General features: G+C 45.5%; 1 protein-coding gene and 1 long non-coding RNA gene across 4 annotated transcripts in view; one reads left to right on the top strand and one right to left on the bottom strand.

The window, feature by feature from the left end:
- TMEM184C (transmembrane protein 184C) overlaps positions 1-7,546 on the bottom strand; it is a 53,586-nt gene extending 46,040 nt beyond the window's left edge. The window contains exons 1-2 of one of the 3 annotated variants that reach the window (XM_033940306.1): positions 7,376-7,546; positions 2,825-2,955 (exon numbers count right to left, since the gene is read on the bottom strand). In XM_033940306.1, the coding sequence (XP_033796197.1) occupies positions 2,825-2,955; positions 7,376-7,492 (248 nt within the window). In that variant the 5' untranslated portion in view covers positions 7,493-7,546. Of the gene's footprint in view, positions 1-2,824; positions 2,956-7,129; positions 7,148-7,375 lie in introns of those variants that run through there. The other 2 variants (XM_033940296.1, XM_033940314.1) reach the window with 2 other exon arrangements.
- Positions 7,547-7,789: 243 nt separating this feature from the next.
- LOC117358734 overlaps positions 7,790-15,071 on the top strand; it is a 71,993-nt gene continuing 64,711 nt past the window's right edge. The window contains exon 1 of the long non-coding RNA XR_004539069.1: positions 7,790-8,102. This is a non-coding gene — a long non-coding RNA (uncharacterized LOC117358734). The remainder of the gene's footprint in view (positions 8,103-15,071) is intronic.

Here is a 15,071-nt window from a genome sequence, read left to right as displayed (position 1 = left end):
AAAAGTTCTTCAGGGCCTATTTATTAAGTTGCAATAGCTGTTCCAACATAAGATTTACCATACACTAGAAGATAATGCCATGTGATAACAGCATGTGGTAATTCTCACATTAACTAATTTTCCCCCCATTTGTACAGAGGTTATTTAATGTTTTACTTATCTGGGGGCTTTGTGCACCCATTCCAAATGATTTTAAATTACACACTTCATCCCTCGAGAGATCTATAGCATTTCCGAGTCATTCTCAGTGATCTCATCTGCACAGCTAAGCATTCATCTCCAGCATGTGGGCTTCTCTGCTTTGGCCTTTACTCATGAATGTCTATTTCACCCTCTCTCCCAGGCAGAAGGAGGGTGCTTTTGATACATTCCGTGGAATACATAGTAGTATCATTTGTATTGACATGGATGAGCAGCATTGGATAAGTTAGTAGGCTTGATGAGTATTGGCAAACTCTCCATGTTGGAACCAGAATGGGTGGGGGAAAGTACCTGTGGAGTGACAATGTTCTCAAATGTAATTTATTTGAAAGTATCAAAGTTCCAAAGGTACACTAAAATCATCCACATAAAATAATTCCATCCACATAAAAGTAAATCATCCACATTAGAGACTTAAAGGACCTAGTCCGCTAGGGATACAGGACCCAACATGGTCTGCGTTTCGACAAAAAGTCTTCTTCAGAGGTCCCTGGGGGTCCTATAAAGGTGAGTACGTGGGAAACAATTGGGTGGTGAACCGGAAGTGAGACACTGCTTGAAGAAGACCACTGCTTGAAGAAGACTTTTTGTCGAAACGCGGACCGTGTTGGGTCCTGTATCCCTAGCGGACTAGGTCCTTTAAGGCTCTTATGTGGATGATTTACTTTTATGTGGATGGAATTATTTTATGTGGATGATTTTAGTGTACCTTTGGAACTTTGATACTTTCAAATAAATTCCATTTGAGAACATCGTCACTCCACAGGTACTTTCCCCCACCCATTAGTTGTTTGTTTCAAAAGAAGAAATTGAGTCTGCTAGACTCAATCAAGAAAGATGATTTGGGACTGCCTCTACAATTGCTAGAAGTCATGAAAATCATCAGTTTATTCCTGAAAGGATAAATAAGATACGAGTCGAGTATCAAATGATTGTTCATCATTCACTGCAACTATTGGTTCACTGGATGACTCTCCAGTTAATGCTTCTCTAAAGGCAGAAAATCTTCAACCTGGACAATACATAGCATGTGTTTATGACAACAAATGGTGGGTTGGAAATATTTGCGAGACATCAATTAAAGGGTGCACTCAAATTTCATGCATCCGCATGGACCAATTCACTCATTTCATTGGTCTCCTAGGAAATACACTTGGTGGATTTCTGAAGACCACATTTTTGCAATTCTGCCTGCACCAAGCACAGTAACTGGTCGACAATACACATTTACAGAATCAACAATTCAATTCATTGAAGATAAATTTCATAACATTATACAATAAATATACCGTTGATTATGGCTTGGGAACCATAAAAAGAATCACTTAGGGCTTGGGAACCTTGGCTAAAAAACCCACCCACCCCTGGCTGGACTTGACTGGCTATCAGGTGAGACCTCTTGGTGATGGAGTTGTCAGTTTGAATAAACTGGTAGTGGTTAAACCATCAAGGACCAATGCAAGTTTACTAACTATTAAATACATATGTAGTATGCTTAATGCAATTTCTTTACTACTAACCAAATATTCTTAGTGTCTGGCAATTTTTAGCCCTGTACCACAATTAAGTTTTAAAATAAACAATAAACAGTAAATTATGTGTGGTGTAAAGTTATTTCATAGTTCAACTTGAATATTTGAAGAACCCTCCAATGACAAATACACTCAATACTTTTAAATAGCTAGTTACACTGCTGTGACAAATCATAATTCAATTGCAAATTTCTTCCCTATACAAAAAAAACCCTCCTGAAATTTGATATCTGTTAGAGAAAAAGTTGCTCTATCCAATGCTTTTTGAACCAAAGTGATTGCTGGTGTCAAAACTGAAACACAAAGCTTCAAAAATGGGTAAAATTTGTTATAAATATTTTTGCTGCTGTTTGACTTGAAATATCTTTGCAAATAAACGAAAGCAGGCCTTGAAATTTTCACAGATGGATAACAATCAGTAGTTAAGAAGGTGTACCAAGCAAGAAATCACCACTTAAATTTGTTACAAATCTATGGCACCCCAAAGATGAAGCAAAAATTAGCGATGAGTTTTTGGCCACCTGTGGCATTGAGGCATCACATAGACTAGACTTTTGAAAACTCTAACAGCTTATTAAATACAAAAGGTTGTACATGTAGATTAAATTTCAGGCTGATGTTAGTAATAAATACTCTGTGTACAGGAGGTCTTGAAGTTGCCCATTTCTTTTGTACGACATGCACAAAAATTTTAAGGCCTCTACTTAAGGCACCTCTTACTACATGAATTTCATGTTTTTGAGGTTGAAACTTTGCAGGGCTTAGTTTTTCAAGCCAGAGCATATACTTGCCAAGTTTCATTGAAATTGGAAATGGTAAGGTGGGGATCATTCTGAAAATTTGTACAGTTGGTGTGGAATAACTTACCTCTTTGTATATTATTGTGCTATAACAAGGTGAACCCGGAGACTAAACAGAGATAAGAACATCACAATATAATAAGAGCAAGTTACAGACTAAGCAGAATTTTTGTATACACACCCATGTATATGCTATTATTCTAAACATTAACACATGTAACATGCATGTAGATATAGGCGCCTATATTACAGAATTGCCATTTAAACATTTATCGCTGAGCAAGTACTTACCTTATTATGGGTTTCTGCAATTCAGGCTGGGTGTAATGTACCAAATGTTGCAATATTCCCCACAGAGAGATTGGTATGGTCATCAGCACAAATATCCCAGCAATAAACCAAGCCTTGGTATGCACGCCAACCTTAGCGAAAAAGAAAGAGGCATAAGGTACAAAATTAGTATCAGCCACGTATAGTGCATGACAGTGTTTCCCAACCTTACAAAGCACACACTACACTTACATAGTAACATAGTAAATGACAGCTGATAAAGACCTGTCCATCCATCCTGTCCATTACATACATGATAGATTCATGATTAAATTAAATTGTCTTTTTTTTCTTTTGTCAAAGGCTTTGCTAAAATCTAAATAATAATAATTTCCTAAAAGAGAAGTCAATAAGCCATTATTGAGATGGCTTGGGGGAATCTACTGCTTATTCCTAGGATAAGCAGCATAAAATCTGTTTTACTACTTGGGATCTGGGTTGGCCACTGTTGGAAACAGGGTGCTGAGCTTGATGGACCTTCAGTCTGTCCCAGTATAGCAATTCTTTATGTTCTTATGCCTCTGTTAAATCCAGAGAGGCAAAGAATTCTCCCGGAGCCAACGATGCAATGATGGAGCAGATCGACTCCAAGCGAAAGCCTTGCTTGCTGACTTCAAATCCAGAATGGGCCTCCAATCTTCGGTGCCTTCCTTGGGCACTATGAAGGATAAAGAGTATCTGCCTGATCCCAATTCTTCTTCAGGAACTAGTTCTATTGCATGAAAGTGCAATGATTCTTAGACAATCGCTCAGATTCTGACTTCTTTCTCTGTCCATCCGGCTGGAGAGTCAAGGAACAGGTCCGAGGGGGGCCAAGAAAACTCGATCTTGTGCCCCTCCCGAATAATGTCCAGAATCCAACAATCAGACGAAATCTGTTCCCATTCCTTCCAGAAAGCTGACAGTTGCCTGCTGATAAGAGGAGCAGCAGTCATCCCGGCATCATTGATGCTTCTTGGAGGCCAAGCCACTGTGGAAGCCTACAGGCTGCTGGCGCATGTATCTGTCAAATCTGTTTAAACCCCTGAAATAGCCTCAGAGACAAGTAATCAAGAGGAACATCGGCGGGATCTCCTAGAGGCATGAAAATTGCCTCTGCCACCCCTGGCAGAATGATGGCTCCTTCTGTCCATAGTAACATAGTAGATGATGGCAGATAAAGACCCGAATGATCCATCCAGTCTGCCTAACCAGATTCAATTTAAATTTTTTTCTTCTTAGCTATTTCTGGGCAAGAATCCAAAGCTCTATCCGGTACTGCGCTTGGGTTTCAACTGCCAAAATCTCCGTCAAAACCTACTCCAGCCCATCTACCCCCTCCCAGCCATTGAAGCCCTCTCCAGCCCATCCTCCCCCAAATGGCCATATACAGACACAGACCCTGCAAGTCTGCCCAGTACTGGCCTTAGTTCAATATTTAATATTATTTTCTGACTCTAGATCCTCTGTGTTCATCCCACGCTTCTTTGAACTCAGTCACTGTTTCCCTCTCCACCACTGTTTTCCTCTCCACCACCCTCTCCATAAAGTAGAATTTCCAAACATTGCTCTTGAATCTACCACCCCTCAACCTCAAACTATGTCCTCTGGTTTTACCATTTTCCTTTCTCTGGAAAAGATTTTGTTCTATGTTAATACCCTTCAAGTATTTGAATGTCTGAATCATATCTCTCCTGTCCCTCCTTTCCTCTAGGGTATACATATTCAGGGCTTCCAGTCTCTCCTCATACGTCTTCTGTCGCAAACCTCCTATAATTTTTGTCGCCCTCCTCTGGACCGCTTCAAGTCTTCTTACGTCCTTCGCCAGATACGGTCTCCAAAACTGAACACAATACTCCAAGTGGGGCCTCACCAATGACCTGTAGAGGGGCATCAACACCTTCTTCCTTCTCCTGGCTACACCTCTCTTTATACAGCCCACCATCCTTCTGGCAGCAGCCACCGTCTTGTCACACTGTTTGTTTGCCTTTAGATCTTCGGACACTATCACCCCAAGGTCCCTCTCCTTGTCCGTGCATATCAGCTTCTCACCTCCTAGCATATATGGTTCCTTCCGATTTATTAATTTCCAAATGCATTACTCTGCATTGAATTTTAGGCATTAGACCATTCCTCTAACTTTTGCAGCTCCTTTTTCATATTTTCCACTCCATCTTCAGTGTCTACTCTGTTAGAAATCTTGGTACCATCTACAAAAAGGCACACTTTTCCTTTTTTGCAGGATGGATTTGGGATGGCGATCCGCCACACTGACCATGAGGTCAAGCCCTTTGCCGAACAGCATTTGCTTCTTGAAGGGCAATCTGCTGAGAATGGCCTTGGAAGCTGGATCCACCCATTGTCTGATCCAGAGCATCCTGTGGGCAGAAATGGAGTAAGCTGAAACCTTATTCAGGACTCTGGTATCATAAAGAGCATCAGACACATAATCCACTCCCTCCTTAAACATGTGAGGACAGGAATCCCCTAGCTCTGAGGAACTAGTCTGCAATCTGGTATGACACGCCCGCACTATGAAGGAGGCAGCTGCTGCAGCAGCAGCTTTGATACCCAAAACTAGCACTTCAAACCATCTTTTAAGGACACGTCTATCTTACAATCCTATGTATCCTTCAGCATCACTCCACTCTCACTAGGAAGGGAAGTGCGCTTGGTCACTTGCATTACTGCCGATTCCACCTTTGGATGTATAAACAGCTGCTGGAAGTCCAGAGTCATAGGATAGAGTCTAGACATAACTCAGGCAACCTTTAGAGAACCTTTAGGTGATTCCCAATGGTCAGTAACTAAGGAGGTGATGTCCGTATGAGCAGGAAAAAGGCTCGTCTGTGCATTAGTGCCACATATAATGGAGCACTATGAGGTGGAAAATGATATGGGAAACAGAAGCTAATTTGAAAAAGGTGGCACATTGAGGGATCATCACAGTGAACTGCCGCCACTCCTGCCCCCAAGCTACCAGATCCTGTCAGGGATCCCAAATAATCCACAGATGCAGAAGAGCGATGCAACAATACAGGCATGAAAATTGACTTCCAATCCTTCTCTGAAGGGTCACCAACACTAGGAGCCAGTGTGGTATGAGGCAGACACAACTGCATGGGAAAAGGATTCCCCTGAAGTGGAGCACTTCCTGGTCCTGTTAAGTAGGCTTTCCATAAAAGGCTGACAAATCAGGAAAAACCTTGCATTGATGGACCGAGGCTTCTTTCACAATCCCAGACTGGGGAATAGGAGATTTGTCAGCTCCCACATGCTTGTATTTCACACCATCGCTGCTCAGATCTTCTGAGCAGGATATCTTCCCCTTGGACCAGATCTCAGCATAGTAGACGGCCAAACTGGGTGATACAAATAGTCTTTACCTGCTGCTAGCTTGTAAGCTTTTATGACCCCCCCAGCAATGAACTAGATAAGGCCTGAAAACCAATAGTGACAAGAGCTTCATCAGAAATCTGACTCTTTAAGGGCCCCAAAATGATTACAGGGCCAGGAACCTCATGGGTACCTAGCCACCTACCTGCAGTCAATCACTGTAAACCTACTTACTGTTGGGAATATGAAGAAATACATTGGGCTGTTTTTTCAAGGGTTTTAGAAAATGTGTGGCAACCCTGGCTGCAAGCAGCAGGTAAGAAGAGATTGTTAGTTATGTTTTCTATTCCACCTTTACCTAGTTAATTCAAGATCAGATTACATTACAAGAGGTTGAATCAGTTACCTAGGAATGTACAATGGACAATTTAGTTTGAAAAGGACATTCAACAAAGTTGCTAATACAGGTAGATCAGTACAGTTATTAATACAGTTAGGTCATAGTTAGAAATACATAACAAGTTTTAGCAGGTCATCATTGGCTCATCATTATGTCCCAGGAGTTGCACTGGACAGTTTAGAAATAGGCTTTTACAATTACCATTATAGGTACTTCCAGGTTGGCTCCCTGTCTTGGTACAGAATAGAGAATGACAGGGGGACAAATTTGTCCCCATTCCCACAGGAAATCAATTTCCCCATCCCCCTGAGTTTTGTCCCTGTCCCATTCTTGTAAGCTCTGCCTTAACCCCCACAAGCCTCAGAAACTTGTGATTTTAAAGTGTTTGAGGCTTGTGGGGTTAAGGCAGAGCTTACAAGAATGGGGCAGGAGAGTAAAAGAACTGGCGGGGACGGGAAAATGAGTTCCCGTGGGGACGGGGAAAAATTTGTGTCTCCCTCCCCCCACCCCTGTCATTCTCTAGTACAGAAATGCTTTTAAGTTTTCTGAACCTGAGATATCGGTCACAAGATCGTAGTGGTGGTTGGTTCCAGCATGTTGCTCATTGATATTGGATGGATAAGGTCATTTGCCTGGTAGTCTTCATGTTGTTCTATACTGGGAATTGTAAGTGGAAAAGATTTCTGGTGGAATATCTGTTGGATGCCAGCCATCTTTTGAAGGGGTGTTCTAGGGGAAGGGGGCGGTGATGCCGGGAGCCTCGTTCCCCCGCTAAACCGCTGGGCCCGCATTCTCACCTCCATATCGTGCAGCTCCACTATGCACAGCGGAATCGCCACCAGCAGCGCCACGAAGTACAAGACCACGGCGAGAGGCCGGATCCATCGCCTCCAGTTCCCGCAGGTGCACGGCATGGTGAGGCCGAGCGACCCCTTTCTCCTCCCGCCCGAGTATCAGAAAAAAAAAAAAAAAAAAAAAAGCGGCTCTAGCACCCACGACCCCCCCACAGGCGCTGCCTAGTAATCCGGAAGGTCTTCTTTCTTTTTTTTTTTACTTCAGCGCTTGACACCTCTCAGCATCGGCGAGCGACGCTTCCGCAAAACAACGCCGCTTCCGCCTTTTCACCGAGCCCCGCCTCCTCCTCCTCCAACACCACCAATCGGCGTCGTGCGGGCGTGAGACAGTGACGTCGAGGTTGCTCACGTGACTAAGCGGTGGTAGGGGCGCGTGCGCAGTAGAGGCGTGGACGTTGAGGCGAAGTCCGCGCGAGTCTCTCTGTCTGTCGAAATACTTGCGAGGCCAAAAGATATTTTAGGAGAAAGATTGGGGCGGGCTAACAATTCACGTGACTAGGGCAGGCGCATCATGCTCACTGTAATTGGCATCGGTCACTTTTGGAAGAGAGCGAAAGTGTGAGTGAAACAGGAACATGTGCTGACGCCAGTTTCACAAGAAATCTTAAAAAAGAAAAAAAAAATGATGCTCTTGCTGGACTAACAATACATTTGAAGGACAACAGTATAGGTAACCGCCCCTTGCCTGCATAAATGAAGATTATTAAGGGCCGCAACCAGCACTCATTTTTTCTGGATGGGGGGGGGAGGGGGTTTAATACATTTCTTACCTCCCCCCTCAACACACACACGTTAAAATATTACAAGTGGAATCAAAGTTATCCAGCACCATGGGAATTGGATGTCAGATAATTTTTTTCTGGTTGCTCGAAAGTTACTGTAAAATAGTTTTGTCTCCCCACCTCACAATGTCATCCCTGACCTGTAGATCCAGCATCTGTTGTTCCCTTCTTTCTGGGTCACTTTCTCCCCTCTCTTATGGGTCCTAAATCCATCTATCTTCCCTCCCCTTCACTCTGCCGGACCAGTATCCATTTCCCTCCGCCCCCACACACTTATGGGTCCAGCATCTATGGCAGCTGGTACTGATAAACCCCCCCCCCTCCCTCCATCTGGCCCCTGAAGCAGTAGGCAGCTGGTCCCTCCATTCCTCAAAGCAGCAGAACTGTTCCTGAAACCCCCCCCCCCCCCCCCCAATCCCTCACTTATCCAAGCAATAATGGTAGCTGGTGATCAGAGGAAGTGCCGTAAACAGGCAGCTTCCGGCTAGTCCCGCCAGGGCTTTTCCTCTGCAGGCTCTGTTGCTTCAGGGAATGGATGGAGGGAGGGGGGTTGTCAGGACCAGTTCTGCTGCTTCGGTGAACAGAGGGAGGGGCCGACTGCCTGTTTATTTGGGGCCTGGAAGGAGGGAAGAAAGGGGGGTTTGTGGCTGCTGCTGATGCTTTGGGGGCTGGAGGGTCAGGAACGCACAACTTTGGGAGACAATTTCTTTTTTTTTGGTCAGTTGTTTATTAGTTGAATACCGGTTAAGTGGGATTCTACTGTATCTTTGTCAGTAGGGATACTGAAGCCCTGCCAGCTAAAGATATTTGCTGCCTGAGCTGCTCCTCTCCTCTTGGTGCAGCTACAGTAAAGAAGTTAGTGCCATGCCTACCGATGCCAGGACTCCCTGTGCATGTTGTTGCCGATTTATAGAGAATGACACAGGGATGGGTACCCATATTTAACAGCAGGATGGGGACAGCCTGCAGGAACGGGGTACGGACAGGGACAGAGCCCATGGGGATGAGTTCAGGGATACAGCCTGCAGGAACAGGGTCAGGGACAAACTTTTTTAAAAATTATTTATTTATTCAATTTTAATTAAACTTGCAGCATATTACATGCCATAAGAAACAGAAAATAGCTATTACAAAAAAATAATAATCAATAATCACATTTATACAAAATGTGCCTTAAGGAAAAATAAATACCTAGTTATCCCAGGACAAGCAGGCAGCATATTCTCTACATGTGGGTGATGTCATCCACGGAGCCCCGTCGCGGACAGCGTTTCAAACAAACTTGATTGAAGATCTCAAGTTTGCTAGCACTGCCCACGCATGCGTGCCTTCCTGCTCCACTAAAGGGCGCATCCCCTCCTCGTGGTCTTCAGTTCTTAGTTTTCTGTGGAGCCAGAAAGCCCTGTCTCTCTTCTCTGCGTTCTCTAAGTGCCTTTCTAGCACCACGGCTTCTTTATTTTCTTCGGGAGTCGCTGTGAGGTTTGTTATTTATCTTTTTTCCACGTTTGTAAAAATTTTTTATTTTGCTTCGGCGACCAGGGGCTCCCGGTTCGCTGTGGCCGCGGCCATCTTTTTGACTTATGTCCCAGCCTCTCACCGGGTTTAAAAAGTGTTCCCAGTGCGGTCGGGTTATTTCAATCACAGACCCGCGCACCGCTGGTGTATTCTCTGCCTCGGAGCGGTCCACCCGACGGACGCCTGTCCTCGCTGTGCCACTCTCCAACCTCGGGCTCTTCGCCGCTGTAGGACCCGGATTGAGGAGCTCTTTGCCATGGAGAACGCTCCTGCTTCGACCCCGGTCTAGGCCTCGACGTCGGCCTCGAAGACCTCGGCATCGGGCAGGTCTCCCTCGACCTCGAAGGCCTCGGCCTCAAAGACAGCTCCGGGTAAGTCTCCTCTTCACTCTTCAGGTTTAGTTCAGCTACCGAAGAAGCCTTCCTCGGAGTTTCTAGCCATCCAGACGGTGAGTGTAGTCCCGCAGGCCTCGACGAGACCACCCTCAAAATCCTCCAAGTGTGCTTCCACCATACGGGAATACTCTTCCTCGAGGTCGCCCCCGGTGGAACGCACTGCTGCATCTACTCGGCCTTCTATGGTCACGGTGCCGATGTTTGAGAAGGTGTTGAAGGCAAATCATTTCCTCGGAGCTCTCCTCGGCGTTGGCTCACCTTGTGCCGGCCTCGACCTCGTGCACTGTTGACCAGCCTGAGCGCCCCATCGAGGTTCCTCGGGAATGGGTACGCCGGTCTCAGCGGCTATCCTTGTCAGATTCCTCACCTCTTCCTTCAAGGCACGCTTCTCCCTCGGATCAACTTCGATCGAGGCATCCATCGAGGCGTTTTGCGAAGCGTCCCCGGGCATCCCCCTCGAGGCGGGGTAGATCCCCGGGTCCTCGCACTACCGGGTCCATTAAAGCTTCGGACCTTACCTTGTCCAATCCGAGTATGCTGCGCTCTCCTGTTCGCGAGGTGCCGACCTCGGGGGATCCTGCCTCCTTCTCGTGGGGCTTGTCCTCGGGACGGGGTTACCCGTGGAGGGGTTATGGAGCCTCGAGGGCCCGGACCCTGGGGTCCTCCCCCGGGGTACTTCCAAACGCAGGTTTTCGTCGACTCCCCCCCCGCTCTTTTAGCGGGGCTTCTTCAGCGTCCCGGAGGGTGGATTCCGATGTCCCTCCGCAGTATTCCAGGGAGGCTTCCCTCTCCTTTTTTGCTAAAGCTTATGTATTGTAACATCATTATAGAAGCTCAAAAATTCTAACACCGTTACATGAAGCTTACTAATTATAACAAGGCAGCATTCATGCAGATGAGGGTTCTGTCAAGAGTTAGACCAATGTTATCAGTAATAGACTTTCAAATTGTTGTGCAAAGTCTTGTTATCGGCAAAATAGATTTCTGTAATACTCTGTTCTCAGGCATAACAAAAGCAAGGGTTTGTGCCCTGCAGGTGATACAAAACACAGCTGCAAGGCTAATTACTGGAGTATCTCGGTATGATCATGTAACTCCAGTTTTGAACAGTTTACACTGGTTGCCCATTGATTCCCAAAATGAGTTCAAAATTCTGACCAACATACCATCTGCACTGTAAAAGTAAACGACTCCTGCCAGTTGCTGCCACTAATAATGGCGGTGGTAATGGGCATGAGCCGTTTACAGTACAGTACGGATTCAGGTTAAAATATATACCATTTACGCACAAGTATTTATGATATCTGGTTGATGCAAGGTGGGGTGACCGGTGTAGTTCTGGCCCCTGCCTTTTGGATTGTGGACTGATTCCCCGATGAAGTGTTGGGCGAAATGGGCCCATCGGAATCAGGTTTTTGAATCAGTGTTTTTTCAACCAAAAGTTAAGTTACTGTGATATATGAATTTTTATAATACACTAATGATAATTAAACACTAATACAGTGGTGCCTCGCACAGCGAACGCCTCGCACAGCGAACGCTGCGCACAACGAACTTTATGTTTTGATTCGTACAACGGACTTCGTTTCACACAACGAAGTCTGGGGTTCCTGCGGGGTTGGATCGCAGCGGGGTTGGTCGAGCCGCGAGGGTAGTCTCCTTCTCCTTACCTGCCCTGTCGCTGCACACAGCCGAACGGAAATCTTCCCGATGTCAGCGCTGACGTCGGAGGGAGGGCTTAAGCAAAGCCCTCCCTTCCTCCGACGTCAGCGCTGACATCAGGAAGACTTCCGTTCGGCTGTGTGCGGCTGCGGCAGGGCAGGTAGGAAGAAGGCAATGGCGAACGAAAGAGGGGGGAGGGGGCGGTCCGCCCCGAAGAATGTGCACAGCTGGTCAGGTCCCCCGATCGACCGACAACAGGCCCGGCCGACAAACCTCCCTGCCCTGTAGCCGCGAATCTAAATTACCTCTTACAGCAGCTTCAATAATCCAGCTGCTGTAAGAAGGTAATTTAGATTCGCGGCTACAAGACAGGGAGATTTGTCCGACCGGGCCTGTTCTGTTGTCGGTCGGGTGCAAAAGCGCCACAAAGGTGGAGGCAGGGAGGGAGGAAAGGTGGAGTGGAGAAGAAAAGACGCTTAAGGGGGGAGAAGGCCGCTGAAAGCACATGTTGGAGCAGGGGATGAGAGGGAGGGAGAGAAGGGGAAATATTGGACAAGGGCAGAAGGGATGCTAAATCATAGGGTGACAGGCAGAGAGAACAACAGGAAAAAGAGTGGAAGCAATCTTGAACCCTGAGGGTGAGGGCAGAGAGAGGTGGTGAGATGATTGATCATGGGGAGAGGGACAAAAGGGAATAGAGATGGGATAGGAAGATAGTGGAAGTAAAAGGACAGGGAGATGTATGTTTTTAGATGTATCTAAATAAAAATAATAACAAAAATTTATCTTTTTTATGTCATCTTAGCATATTTTATGCTGCAGAACGAATTATTTTTTTTTACATGTATTCCTATGGGAAAACGCGTTTCACATAACGAACGTTTCACATAACAAACTTGCTCCTGGAACCAATTAAGTTCGTTGTGTGAGGCACCACTGTACTTAAGAGGGTTGTTTATGACCTATAATTACAGTATTGTCTTGTTCAACTGAACAGCCTTTTGGCTGATTTGAAATGACAACAATGGTCTGAGGTCTTTTTCCCTCTCGTTAAAAAGCCCAGATACAATCTATAGCTAAGACTCGCATACTTGTCATATTATTATTGAACTGATACTGTCTCTGGGTGTATTGATAAAGAAGAAATAATAATTTCTGAACTCTGTTTTTGATATCGATCTTGTATTGGAAGGCACCATGGTATCTGACCCAGGTTTTGAAACAGGATGTGTCAAGGAAGGGTTGTGGCTCAACTGGTAGAGCCACTGCCTCTGCACCCAGAGGTTGTGAGATCAAATCCCAGTGAAGCTACTTGTGACCCTGGGCAAGTCACTTAATCCTCCATTCCCAGCTTTGAATGCCAAAGCCAACAAAAAAGATAGTATACAAGTCCCCATTCCCTAACAGAGCATTACAATCTGAGTCTGCAATGAGATCATCTTTGGAAAACAATCATGATGTACATTATAAACAATAATGGTACATTATAAACTATATGGCAGCTGTCTCTGTGACAGATCCAAGAACATGGAACTCATTGAAAGTTTCACTGAGACTTTGTGCAGACTTTAAATCTTTCACTCGTGATCCTCAGCTTTGCTTTGGACACCAGATATTTTCCTGCTCGCTTCTAAATTTGAGCTGTGTTGAATGCTCTATTTATGTGATAGAACTACCAGACGTTGAGACTCTTGACAAAGGCATAGATGCCGAAACACTGTCAGTGTTGAGTCTTCGAGTCCTCGCTGTGCTACTTTCAATAAAGTGAACGTTGAACTTTACACCTGTGGCTGAATTATTGACATCTGATCCTCACGATTCCTGTGTTGTGCTGTGAAAAAATCTTTAAAAACATATTTATTAGTGAGAGTCTTTCATAACTGACTGTTTGAAGATTAGCAGTTGTTTCAGCTTTCCTTGGCAAACTAGAAACAAAAGAAAGTTGTCTAATGCAGTGTTTCTCATGCGGTACAGGGTATGCGGGCCGCCTGTTGGGGGTACGCAGGCTGGCCGCCGCCTGGGATCTCTCCCTGCTTGTCCCCCCATTGAAGCCACCACCGCTGCCGCTGCTTCCTACCTGCCCCCACTACCAAAGCTGTCTCTGCCACACTCCATTCCCACCTCCTACCTCCCTGCCACTACCGCAACAGGGATGGGCCAGGCACATTTAGCGACTGCATGTGGCCAGCCCACAAGCCTTCCCCCATTATCAGTTCAGACGGTGAAGAGAAGGTTCCTGCCCAGCCAATCCTGCCTTGACCTTTTTGAAAAAAACTCAATATAAATAATAAAAATTTTCTCTGCGAACAGTGTGCTTTGTGTTTTTTAATTTTGTGGTTACCATTATGTATTAATAAGATTATATTGTATATAGAAACATAGAGTATGACGGCAGAAAAAGGCCGTCGGCCCAACACGTCTGCCCACTCAAAAGAACACTCCCCTTAAAAGAACACTCCCCCTAAGCAATTCCCGAAAGTGAACCCACATGTTTATCCCATCGTTTCTTGAAGTCGAGCATGTTGCTGGCTTTAACTACCTGACGTGGAAGGCCATTCCAACGATCAGCCACCCCTCCTGATGTCACCATGAAATCTCCCACTCTTGAGTTTGAGCAGATGCCCTCTTGTTGCCGTGGGACCCGTAAGAAAAAGGATATCTTCCTCCACCTCGGTACAGCTTGTAAGATATTTGAACGTCTCTATCATGTCTCCCCTCTCTCTGCGTTCTTCGAGAGAATATAACTGTAGCCTGCTTAGACGTTCTTCATATGGGAGATCCTTGAGACCTTAGACCATCTTAGTGGCCATTCGCTGAACCGATTCCATTCTCTTCACATCCTTTTTATAATGTGGCCTCCAAAACTGAACACAGTACGCCAGATGAGGTCTCACCATGGTCCTGTACAATGGCATTATGACTTCAGGCTTACGGCTGACAAAACTTCTTCGGATGCAACCCAGCATTTGTCTAGCCTCGGCCGAGGCTTTCTCCACTTGAGTGGCAGCCTTCATATTTTCGTTAATGATTACACCCAGGTCTCATTCTGCGACAGTTCTTGTTAAGGTTTCACCATTCAGGGTGTATGTTCTGCTGGGGTTACCGCTACCAAGGTGCATAACCTTACACTTTTTGGCGTTAAAACTCAGTTGTCAAGTATTAGACCATTGTTTCAGTAAAAGTAGGTCCTGCCTCATAGTGTCGGGCACGGTTGCGCTGTCAACCACGTTACATAGCTTAGCGTCATCGGCGAATAGTGTAATTTTACCTCGAAGTCCCTGAAGC

Source organism: Geotrypetes seraphini, chromosome 1, assembly GCF_902459505.1.
Source record: "Geotrypetes seraphini chromosome 1, aGeoSer1.1, whole genome shotgun sequence".
Classification (NCBI taxonomy): Eukaryota; Metazoa; Chordata; class Amphibia; order Gymnophiona; family Dermophiidae; genus Geotrypetes; species Geotrypetes seraphini.
This window is presented reverse-complemented; position numbering and strand designations above follow the sequence as displayed.